At 38.1% G+C, this 12,515-nt stretch overlaps 2 protein-coding genes and 1 pseudogene across 2 annotated transcripts; all 3 read left to right on the top strand.

Moving 5' to 3' along the window:
• Nucleotides 1–89: 89 nt before the first annotated feature.
• LOC136278121 (beta-1 adrenergic receptor-like) lies at nucleotides 90–1,829 on the top strand (annotated as a pseudogene).
• Nucleotides 1,830–4,386: 2,557 nt separating this feature from the next.
• LOC136278212 (uncharacterized) lies at nucleotides 4,387–5,153 on the top strand. The gene has a single exon (XM_066161675.1). It carries the CDS (start codon nucleotides 4,467–4,469, stop codon nucleotides 5,112–5,114), a length of 648 nt encoding a protein of 215 aa, XP_066017772.1. The 5' UTR covers nucleotides 4,387–4,466; the 3' UTR covers nucleotides 5,115–5,153.
• Nucleotides 5,154–8,671: 3,518 nt separating this feature from the next.
• Nucleotides 8,672–9,727, top strand: LOC131784408 (beta-2 adrenergic receptor-like). The gene has a single exon (XM_059101223.2). The coding sequence runs from the start codon at nucleotides 8,672–8,674 to the stop codon at nucleotides 9,686–9,688; it is 1,017 nt and encodes a 338-aa protein (XP_058957206.2). The 3' UTR covers nucleotides 9,689–9,727.
• Nucleotides 9,728–12,515: the final 2,788 nt, after the last annotated feature.

Raw genomic sequence — 12,515 nt, 5'->3', positions numbered from 1 at the left:
TTGGCAAAGGCTGACTCTTCCCGAAGGTCAATGGACGAGAAAAAGATGGTCGCGATCTTCTTCATTTTGCTCGCTAGGAGTCAAGTCCTTGCCGGGTGAGCCATGAAGATGGTCACATTTGACACTAGCGTTAAAGTACATTTACTGTCAATCAGGAGCCATTACTAGTGTTTATCTGGAATTAGGAACTTTGTCAAACAACTTTCTGTCACTGAAGCAGCTTTATGTTAGCGGAAACTTTGTTGTCAGTTATTGCCAGGCTTTTTAATTTAAGAGAAATCAAATGAGTTCCTTTTTTATCGTTGCTGAAAGGCAAGGTAAGACTGAGATATAAATAAGAATTTCGAAACGTTTTCCAGAGAGCTGTTGTCTTATCCATCTCACACCTTTTACCGTTTTCCGTTTTCAGACTTTAGATTAACGAAGGGCTGACGCTCGAAACGTCAGCTTTTTTACCCTTTACGGTGGCCAATTTACGTTTTCAACTCAGTTGTTAACACTAAATTACATGCTATACTCTCCCACCGACGCAGCAGCACAGTTTCTCTAGAAACTTACCCCCTTTAGATAAAAACGACGTGCCTGTCAATAAGAAGCGTAACTGCTTAAAAGGAATTTGGTGATTCATGCAAAATCAGTTCAGCTTCATCAACATTTGTTTGTAGAGAGGAAAAGAAAATTTTAAGCATTTCCAAGTTCACTTTCTTTTTTTTTCTGCTGTAGCTGTATATCATCTTACTATGAATCATAGCCATCCAGACAAACATCTCAGCAGTGCAGCGTCCATCTGTCTATCAGTGTGGTTTTCCTCGTCAAGCTTTGTAGCTGTAACTGGAAACGCAATCGTGTTGTGGCTGTTCTTCAAAAACGAGTCTTTACGAACAATTTCCAACTGCTTTTTAGCGTCACTGTCCGTTGCAGACTTTTTGGTCGGGATTTTTGTAGACCCTGTGTGGCTCACTACCAGATGTTTGATTCGGCCATAGCTTCACACCTTGTTGGTGGAAGTTATAGTAGTATTGTGGATTCACGCAACCGCCGCCACTACTTTCAACATTTGCTGTGTTTCAATCGACCGTTTTATCGCCATTCGGTTTCCTTTCCGTTATGAGGACATTGTGACTAAGAAAAGATGTTATGCGGTCATCATTTTGGTTTGGTTTAGTTCACTGGGGCTTTCTTTTTCAACATTATTTCTAGATGGTTCAAAAAAATCGATGTTTTTGTATCTAACATGCATCATCTATGTTGTATCATTATTAGTTGTATCTTTTTGCTATGTTAGTATTTTCAAGGCTGCCAGAAAACAGTTCAAACTCATAATCGCTCAGGAAAATCCCCGAAACTTCGACGAAAATATTAGAGTTCTTGCTGTGCACAATTTTAAAGCTATCAAAACAATAGGTTTTGTTTTGGGTGCTTGTATATTCACGTGGATGCCCAGTTTAGTTCTAATTGTAGTTGACTGTTATTACATGCTAACCGAAGGCGAGAGTGAATTGCTTGAATTGTTTCTTGTTGCATGGCCCTGGGTTGACGCAATCGCTTTTACATCGTCAGCGATTAACCCACTGATATATTTTTTCCGAAATGGCGACTTTCGTCGAGCCTTTCGTCGTGCGTTCCGACGGCTTCCCTGTCTTCATTCGAATATTTCACCTGAAATTGGTTTTACATCGGAAAGAAACCAAAATGACCCGATGACACGAAATAGTGAGACAAATGGCAACTTGGCAAGTCAAGAAAAAAGGGAATGAAGGAAATTCAAACGAAACAGTGCTCCACTTAATCCGAAGAAACCTGATCGACCTATATAAACATAACGGAACATCTACACCCGTTCATGTTTTCAGAATTCTCATTTTCTGTAAATAAAAAGACTTTGGTTAAAAATCGTTTTTATCTCGTTATATCATACACTTTTTACTCGGCAAAAATTCTTTATTTTCCCCAGAAACACCTGTCATTTTGAGCTCTGGTCATATTTCAGTCTAGTAAATTATTCTGGTAAGTAGTTTCGTCCCTGACTCAGTTCTGAGTTTTAACGCGATTTAATTTATGAAGGAAAGACCGAACCCTTTCATGAAGTGGGCTGTTTTCAAGGCACAAAATCGTGATAAATTACATACAATTGGTAGAACTTGATTTATCTTCCGTTTTTTCGTTCTGATTGATTTAAAACCACTCAAGCTATGGATCACTGATTTTGTCATAAAATCAATAAATATCCTAGGACTGAAAACATTGGATCCTCTACCTTGAACCCGTCGCTAGTTTGACTCAGCTAAGTCGCTTCTCTCGAAGAAATTGTAAACGCCAATTTTCTATGGGGCATATAAAGTGTTTTTCAAACACTCACAGCGTGAGTTGAGGATCAGCTATATTATTCAAATTGAAATTTTTAGACCACCTCAAGCTCTCCGTGTCCTTGTCAATTTCTAGGGCCCAGTTACTTGGTGCAAGAGAATTGACCCATAAACATACAATCATGATGCAACGGATAAAAAATAAAGATAATGTTCTTGCAACTTAAAAGCCATAGAGAGGAAATAATTGCTTCTTCATTTCCTTTTTCAACGCAATAAAGACTTCCTGTGAATTTGCCGACCCCGTGTTTCGTACTCAATTTGAGTATAAAAAGAAACTCATGGACATACGCACACAACAACATTTTGTTGAAGTCTGCTGTAATCTTATTAGCGTTAACCAGGCCCTTGGAAGTTTTGATAACAAGGGAATTAAACAGAAGTGGAATCTTATAGCTGAAGGGACCCGGGATGAGAATTGCATATAGTCCTTTCTCCAATCGACTTATTTACTTTGGGCATTAATTATTTTATTTCAATCGTCCCTTCTATCAATTATCAATGTTAATTAATTCGTCTCGGGCAGCTGGTATGTCGGCTAACTATGTCCGCGGCTGAGGTATTGTCCGAGAAATGAATTTTTTAGCCGAGAAACGAAGCTTTGCGGAAAATTGTGAAATCTATGGACAGTCTATCAGCCAGGGACATTATCAGCTGACATACCAGGAAGCCCAGAAGAGGATTCAATTGTTTTGTAACCCTCTCATAAATTTTCATAACGCGCGTTGACAGCAATTTTTTTTTAACTTTTTTTGTACTTTCATGAGCAGCCTTTCAGATAAGCTTTTTAACGTGTGACGATAGGTTTTCTCGCCGAAACTGGAGGACTGACTCTTCGCGGACGGCACAATAACAACTGGGGGAAATAAGTCTGTAGAGACGACTCGGCAGCGAGAACGGAAACTCGTCACGATTTCCTGGTACACGGAGATCTACTTCGAGCGAGCTCATACGGACGTCAAGGATAAGACAATCTTTGGTTCCACAGTACTTTTATTCTAGGTCAGGCCAACAAGCGACATGACCTCTAGCATAGTCTAGTTTGTAATCATCAAAGCTGTACAAGGTACTTGCTTAAGAAGTAACTGGTGTGAACTGCTATTCTTGGTTTTCACCCACGTGACCTATACCTTGACAACGGTTGCTACGCCGCCATATTGGTGTCGTATAATTCAAACATTTCGCGTGCTTTCAAAGCTTTAGAAGTATTTTTCATCATGGTTCATTGTATTATGGTTGATTGTTTTCATAATAGTGGAAAGACGAAAGGTATAGGGTTTTATAGGATTCCAGTAGTAGTCACTAACCAAGGAGAAAAAGCAGAAGAGCTAAGCAGAGAACGAAGAGAAAGATGGATCGCCGCCATTGGCCGCGACGACATCACTTCGAAGGATGTCCTCAGTAATGAGAGTCTGTGGACGACATTTCGTGTCAGGGCAATCTGCAAAACCCTGGGATAAGTACAACGTCGACTGGGTTCCAACTTTGAATCTCGGGAAGACAAAATATCAACAGGAAAACCACGATATTAAAGAGGCAAGAGCTAAACGAGCGAAGGAACGCCGCCAAAGATCAGTCGAGCGTCAAGAACGCGAGGCAGCTGAGAAACGAAAGAAAATCGGTGTCAGTGGCCTTTCCGTCCGTGATATGGATTTCAGTGATCCTAAAGAAGGATCTTCCAAGGAAATTGATTCTTCTGAGGATATTTTTGATCACGATTGCGCATTTGAAGACCACACTTGCTCAACTCTCGTTGACAGTTCAACTCAAACCCAAGTTGATGTATCTGAAGCTATGACTTAAAACGAAGAGTTTGAATACCTTTTGAAAGAATCATATAAGCCAATTGATCGAGATTTTTTTGATTCTGATGAAAAAGTTCGCTTTTATTCTGGACTGCCTTCAATGGATATCTTAATGACTGTCCTTGACTTTGTGTCATCCCACATCAAAAGAAGAACCCAAACACTTGGCCTTTTCCAGGAAATGATTATCGTGCTGATGAAACTGAGACTGAATATGCCTTATCAAGACTTAGCCTATCGTTTTCAAGTATCTGTGACAACAATATCAAGAATATTTTCATCATGGTTACCAGTGATGGATCAGCATTTGTCCCCACTAATTTACTGGCCTGAAAGACACCAGCTATGGAAGACAATGCCTCTTTGTTTCCAACAAGCCTTTGGAACCAAAGTCACTGTTGTTATTGACTGTTTTGAGATTTTTATTGATAAGCCTACAAACTTGTTAGCTCGAGCTCAGACATTTTCATCCTACAAGCATCACAATACTATCAAAGTACTGATTGGTATTTCTCCCCAAGGAGCTATTTCCTTTGTGTCAGAGGCAAGGGGAGGACGTACCTCTGATAAGTTCTTGACAGAAAACTGCGGCATTCTTGAAAAACTGTTGCCAGGTGACATGGTTATGGCAGACCGGGGTTTCACAATCACAGAAAGTGTTGCTCTCAAACAGGCAAGAGTCATGATACCAGCCTACACGAAAGGGAGGGAACAGCTGGATCCTATTGATGTGGAAAAAACAAGAGCTCTAGCAAGTGTACGGATACATGTTGAAAGGGTGATTGGTTTGCTGCGTCGCAAGTATACGATTCTTCAAAGCACTCTTCCCACTGATTTCTTGAACAATGACAATGGACAGGATGAAGTACCAATTATTGACAGAATTATTAAAGTATGTTCAGCTCTTGTAAACCTGTGTCCACCCATTGTACCATTTGATTAGCTCCATACTTCATACAGTACTATTATAGTCATATATTGTAGCTAATGAAATGATATGATGGGGTGGAGAGTCTGTGTATAATTTAAGAAATATTATATTATATTATTATTACACAAATCGCAATATTTGAATAAGGACACAAAGGAGCGGAAAAAAGATCTCTTTGAAGTTAAACAAAAACCACTTAAATATTCTATCTGTTTCTACGACGGATAGAATCTCAAAATTAAAAAGACGGATGCAATAACTCTAGGCCATTAAAGTAAGAAACCTAGGTGCGATTTTACAGCTCTGATATAGAAAACAATACTAATCTTAATTGCAGCAGCGCAGCTTAGGAAATAGAAAACGGAAAAGCAATTAAAGTTTCTGCTTATTTATGCAAGATTGGTTTGAAAACCATTGCATGAAAAGAAATTAGATTTACGAGTATAAACTCAGCTGCTATCTATCATGAAAACCAATGTTTCCAGAAAGACCATTAACACTTATATTTACCTAAAAAACCATGTAATAAATAACAAAAGTGCCGACAAGCAGGACATATGATGAAAGCGAGTAACAACAAAAATCTATTCAAAAGCTACTGTGGTTTTTATGCATTTTTTGATTTATTGAAATGAAAGGACTTAAAATGGTTAAATATGAAAGTTTACGAATAAATATGTTCCGAATAACACACACGAGAAAATCAGTAAATTTTCCCGTAACAAACGTCACTATCACTGGACTCTACCTTCTTCCATGTAAAGTAATAGAGATGAAAAAGTGAAACGTTTGAGCCGGTTATTTTCCGCTGGCTTCGTTTCCTTTCGACGCAAGTAATCGGAGGACAAATATCGACGTAAACGGTGGTTATTGCCTAATAACTGGGCGGTGATTTTGTACCTCGTGACGTAAAGCAGCTAATGAAATCACGCGAAAATTAATGACTGGATTATAATCGTTTACGTATTCACTCATTTCATTATCTTTTAATCAATTCTCAGTTTGGAATAATATTCATTTCTTCTGAAGAAAGAGAAAAATTAATTAACGTTTATGAATGCATTCTCTTTCTTCCTCCTAAATTTGGTAATTTTTTCCTAAAAAAATTTTTTTGTGGATTCACACAACCGCCGCCACTACTTTCAACATTTGCTGTTTCTGTCGACCAGTTCGTCGCAATTCAGTTTCCATTCCGTTATCAGGAAATTTCAAGACATTTTGCCTGAGAAAAGATGTTACACAGTGTTCGTTTTGTTGTGGTTATTTTTATTGTGTCTTCCTTTCTCCACGTTCTCGGTAAACGTTGAGGAAAAAATTAATACAATACTATGGTTTTCTTTAACATTTGTAACGTTTGCTTCTCCATTATAAGTAGTCTCACTTTCATATATATGTACTTTCAAATCAGCAAGAAAACAGTGTAGAATTCAAGCAGCCAACAGTCATGGTGATTCAATGCAAAAGAAGACTTGTAATTGAAGAGTGACTGTGGAAGGTCCGTAAAACACGATGGAAGAATTTTCTTCCTCGAACTTTTACAATATTCGCCCGGTCAACCGCGGTAAACACTTAAGACCCCGCTTGCGATGTGGATCAGTCCTTCGCATTAAAATTTAAAACAAATGTAAAGATTTGACTTTAAAATTTTCCCTTTAGTGAGTCCCTTACAAAGCGTGACTGTCGTTTATGTAATCAAAGATGCGGCGAATTTGATCAAAACAGTATGGATATTGCATATCACAATGCAACGCGCAAAAAAATTCATTTGCGAATTACTATGACTGTATTTAACGATTAGTCTACATGCATAGAGCTTGTATTTTGAAACTGTTTCGACTCGCTTGCTTCTCAGAAACATCCAGCAACAGTAAAATTGGTGAAAACATTTGACAAATTGTTAAACTGTACGGTACATTTTTCTCTTTTATCCTGAACGATTACCGACAGTTATGTTGTTTTATGCTTATTTGCACATAAAATTTACGACTTGATATTTAATTTATATGCCATGCTCTTATTTGAAGCTTTGCTAGGAGCTTTCTGTTCTCATGACAGTTCTTGTCTTTCAGTTTTAGCAGGTGACAAACAACTGACGACTACGGGTCAGTTCGTCATAAGATTAATAAATATTCTAGGAGTGGCAAACTTCAGAACCTCTACATTGAGCCCGTTCCTTGTTTGGATCAGCAGTAAGAACAGCGTGTTCGTTTCTCTCAGAGAAAAATTTTACTGCTAATTTTCTATGAAGCATGTTAAGAGTTCCGTGTTTATAACATTTTTTCAGGATAAATTGAAGTCCCTCAGGCACTCACAGCACGAGTTGAGGACCACCTATGTCGTTCAAATATAACATTTACGTGCCACCATTAAGGTCTGTTTACAGTGCTCGTAACTATCTCGTTCCGGTCACTTGGTGCATGAAAACTGGCCAATAAATGCATTAGATCGACGTATTTAAAACACATTTTTTTGTAATAATACATGTATGTACAATGTAATCTTAATACAGAAGAGTAAGAATTCCTAATTGATTTCATATCTACAACACCGATGATGACTTCCTTTGAACATCCCGTCGCCGTGTTTTGTCCTCTGTCTGCAATTAAACAGTAAAACAAACAGAAGGATATTAGCATATGAAAGCACTTTGTCAAAATTTTATATTACCAGCGTAAACCAGACCCAAGGAAGATTTGATTACAAGAGACTCAATGGAAACAGGACTGATTTCTCTGGTTGAGGAACCCCGGAATGAGAATTGTAATGTACCTTGTCCGATCTCTTTATGTCTTTATATCATTTATTGATGGATTTAATGATGTTCGTTTTTGTTTTTTTTTGTTTTGTTTTCTCGTCATTTTTGACCACCTTGCTAAAGAGAGAGGTTTCTGGCAACATAACGTTATTTTTGCGATTGAAAAACTCTTATCCGTATAATTTTCGTAAACTGTTGCACTTGAGGTTGGCAAAGGCTGACTCTTCTCCCTTGCAACATGCGTGGCAACGAAAGGCAATGAACGAGAAAAGGTGGTCGTCATCTTCTTTATTTTGCCCGCTAGGAGTCAAGTCCTTGCCGGGTGAGCCACGAAGATGGTCATATTTGACACTAGCGTTAAACTACATTTACTGTTAATCAGGAGCCGTTAAAGATGGGTATCCGGAATTAGGAACTTTGTCAAACAACTTTCTGTCACTGAAGCAGCTGTATGTTAGGGAAAACTTTGTTGTCAGTTATTGCCAGGCTTTTGACTTTAAGAGAAATCAAACGAGTTCCCTTTTTATCGTTGCTGAAAGGCAAGGTAAGATTGAGATATAAATAACAATTTCGAAACATTTTCCAGAGAGCTGTTGTCGTATCCATCTCACACCTTTTACCGTTCTTCGTTTTCAGACTTCTGATAAAAACGACGTGCCTGTCAATAAAAAGCATATCTGCTTAAAAGGAGAATGATGATTCATGCAAAATCAGTTCAGTTTCAATAACATTTGTTTGTAGAGGGGAAAAGAAAATTTTAAGCATTCCCAAGTTCACTTTCTTTTTTTCTGCAGAAGCTGTACATCATCTCACCATGAATGATAGCCATCCAGACAAACATCTCAGCAGTGCAGCGTCCATCTGTTTATCAGTGTGGTTTTCCTTGTCAAGCTTTGTAGCTGTAACTGGAAACGCAATCGTGTTGTGGCTGTTCTTCAAAAACGAGTCTTTACGAACAATTTCCAACTGCTTTTTAGCTTCACTGTCCGTTGCAGACTTTTCAGTTGGGATTTTTGTAGACCCTATGTGGCTCGCTACCAGATGTTGGATTCGGCCGCCGCTTCACTCCTTGATGATGGAGGTTATAATAGTATTGTGGATTCACACATCCGCCGCCACTACTTTTAACATTTGCTGTGTTTCTGTCGACCGGTTTATTGCCATTCGGTTTCCTTTCCGTTATCAGGACATAGTAACCAAGAAAAGATGTTATGCGGTCATCATTTTGGTTTGGTTTAGTTCACTGGGGCTTTCTTTTTTAACATTTTTCCTAGATCGTTCAAAAAAAGCGATGATATTTTATTTAACATGCATTATCTATACTACATCATTATTTGTTGTCTCTTTTTGCTATGCTAGTATTTTCAAGGCTGCCAGAAAACAGTTCAAACGAATAATCGCCCAGCAAAATCCCCAAAAATGCGACGAAAATATTAGAGTTCTTGCTGTGCACAATTTTAAAGCTATTAAAACAGTAGGTTTTGTTTTGGGTGCTTGTATATTCACGTGGATGCCCAGTTTAGTTCTGATTATAGTTGGCTGTTATCACATCCTAACAAAAGACGAGAGTGAAATGCTTGAATTGTTTCTTGTTGCATGGCCCTGGGTTGACGCAATCGCTTTTACATCGTCAGCGATTAACCCACTGGTATATTTTTCCCGAAATGGCGACTTTCGTCGAGCCTGTCGTCGTGCGTTCCAATGGCTCCCCTGTCTTCATTCGGATATTTCACCTGAAATTGGTTTTACATCGGAAAGGAACCAAAATGACCGAATAACACGAAATAGTGAGACGAATGGCAACTTGGCAAGTCAAGAAAAAAGGGAATGAAAGGCAATTCAAACGGAACAGTGCTCCACTGAATTAGAAACCTGGTCGATCTATATAAACATAACGGAGCATCTACACACGTTCATGTTTTAAGAATTCTCATTTTCTGTAAATAAAAAAAAGACTTTGGTTAAAAATCATTTTTTGTCTCGTTATATCAAGCAAGTTTTACTCGACAAGAATTCTTTATTTTCCCCAGAAACACCTGTCATTTTGAGCCCTGGTCAGTCTAGTAAATTATTCTGGTAAATAGTTTCGTCTCAGAACTCAGTTCTTAGTTTTAACTCGGTTGAATTCATGAAGGAAAGACCGAACCCTTTCATGAAGTAGGCTGTTTTCAAGGGACAAAATCGTAAAAAATTATATACAATTAATAGAACTTGTTTTATCTTCCGTTTTTTCGTTCTGATTGATTTAAAACCACTCAAGCTATGGGTCACTGATTTGGCCGTAAAATCAATAAATATCCTAGGACTGAAAACATTGGATCCTCTACCTTGAACCCGTCGCTAGTTTGACTCAGCGGTAGAAGCAGCTAAGTCGCTTCTCTCAGAGAAATTGTAAACGCTAATTTTCTATGGGGCATATAAAGTGTTGTTCAAACACTCACAGCATGAATTGAGGATCAGCTATATTATTCAAATTGAAATTTTTAGAACACCTCAAGCTCTCCGAGGCAACTCTCTGTTTAAGGTGTATGTGAATTTCTAGGGCCCGGTTAATTGGTTGCAAGAGAATTGATCAATAAACAGATAATCATGATGCAACAGATGAAAAATAAAGATAATGTTCTTGCAGCTCACAAGCCACACAGAGGAAATAATTGCTACTTCATATCCTTTTTCAACGCAATGAAGACTTCCTGTGAATTTGCCGACCCCGCGTTTCGTTCTCAATTTGAGTTTAAAAAGAAACTCATGGACATGCGCACACAACAACCTTTTGTTGAAGTCTGCTGTAATTTTACTAGCGTAAGCCAGACCCTTGGAAGTTTTGATAACAAGGGAATTAAATAGAAGTGGGACCTTACAGCTGGCGGGACCCCGAGATGGTAATTGCATATAGTCCTTTCTCCAATCGACTTATTTACTTTGGGCATTAACTATTTTATTTCAATAGTCCCTTCTATTAATTATCAATGTTAATTAATTCATTTCGGGCAGCTGGTATGTCGGCTAACTATGTCCGCGGCTGAGGTATTGTCCGAGAAATGAATTTTTTTAGCCGAGAAACAAAGCTTTGCGGAAAATTGTGAAATCTATGGACAATCTATCAGCCAGGGACATTATCAGCTGACATACCAGGAAGCCCAGAAGAGGATTCAATCGTTTTGTAACCCTCTCATTAATTTTCATAACGCGCGTCGACAGCAATTTTTTTAAACTTTTTTTGTGCTTTCATGAGCAGGCTTTGAGATAAGCTTTTTAACGTCACTATCACTGGACTCTACCTTCTTCCATGTAAAGTAATAGAGATGAAAAAGTGAAACGTTTGAGCCGGTTATTTTCCGCTGGCTTCGTTTCCTTTCGACGCAAGTAATCGGAGGACAAATATCGACGTAAACGGTGGTTATTGCCTAATAACTGGGCGGTGATTTTGTACCTCGTGACGTAAAGCAGCTAATGAAATCACGCGAAAATTAATGACTGGATTATAATCGTTTACGTAGTCATTCATTTCATTATCTTTTAATCAATTCTCAGTTGGAATAATATTCATTTCTTCTGAAGAAAGAGAAAAATTAATTAACGTTTATGAATGCATTCTCTTTCTTCCTCCTAAATTTGGTAATTTTTTCCCAAAAAAATTTTTTTGTGGATTCACACAACCGCCGCCACTACTTTCAATATTTGCTGTTTCTGTCGACCAGTTCGTCGCAATTCAGTTTCCATTCCGTTATCAGGAAATTGCAAGACATTTTGCCTGAGAAAAGATGTTACACAGTGTTCGTTTTGTTGTGGTTATTTTCATTGTGTCTTCCTTTCTCCACGTTCTCGGTAAACGTTGAGGAAAAAATTAATACAATACTATGGTTTTCTTTAACATTTGTAACGTTTGCTTCTCCATTATAAGTAGTCTCACTTTCATATATATGTACTTTCAAATCAGCAAGAAAACAGTGTAGAATAATTTTGGGCGACGAAAATCCTCGAAATTGCGACGAAAATTTGAGCGTCTGTATTGTACAAAATTTTAAAGCTATCAAAACAGTTGGCTTTGTTTTAGGTGCTTGCATCATCACATGGATGCCCAGTTTAGTTCTTTTTTTTAATTGAATGCTATTATTCTCTGGCGTATAGCTGGGGCAAATTATGTACATAGATCTTCGTTGTATGGCCTTGGCTTGAGACAATTGCTTTTACTTCTTCAGCAATTAATCCATTCACATACTTCTTTAAAAATCAAGAGTTCCGCAAAGCCTTTCGTGATACCTTTCGCTGGTTGCCCTAAGGATGATTGATGCAACGAGAAAAGTACCAGGTTGGGTTGATTTCAGCTCGACACCTAATGGTACGAAATGGTGAGCGTTCTGTAGATAAAACAGATATAGAGACAGAGCTCTTATGGGGCATATCAAAGGAAACAGGACTTACCTTCTATCGACAAATTATGCCGAAACGGACTGCAACTTTAGTTTGCACATTTTTTTCGTAATATTAGTGACTTGGAATCTGACAAGAAAGTCGTCTTTGCAAGAATACCTAACTTTGCTTTCTCTTGAGTCTATGTACTTTGTCCTCACTTTATTTGTTTTCTTTGATCTAACGGGTTTCTTTGACAGTTACCCATTGCCTTGTATGGTGCCAATTGCAAATAGATGTTTGTT

This window comes from Pocillopora verrucosa, chromosome 14 (assembly GCF_036669915.1).
Source record: "Pocillopora verrucosa isolate sample1 chromosome 14, ASM3666991v2, whole genome shotgun sequence".
Taxonomy (NCBI): Eukaryota; Metazoa; Cnidaria; class Anthozoa; order Scleractinia; family Pocilloporidae; genus Pocillopora; species Pocillopora verrucosa.
This window is presented reverse-complemented; position numbering and strand designations above follow the sequence as displayed.

What these genes read in the sequence shown, in the direction of transcription:
- LOC136278212 (XM_066161675.1), top strand. Translation starts at nt 4,467, where the DNA reads ATGGATCAGCATTTGTCCCCACTAATTTACTGGCCTGAAAGACACCAG.
- LOC131784408 (XM_059101223.2), top strand. Translation starts at nt 8,672, where the DNA reads ATGAATGATAGCCATCCAGACAAACATCTCAGCAGTGCAGCGTCCATC.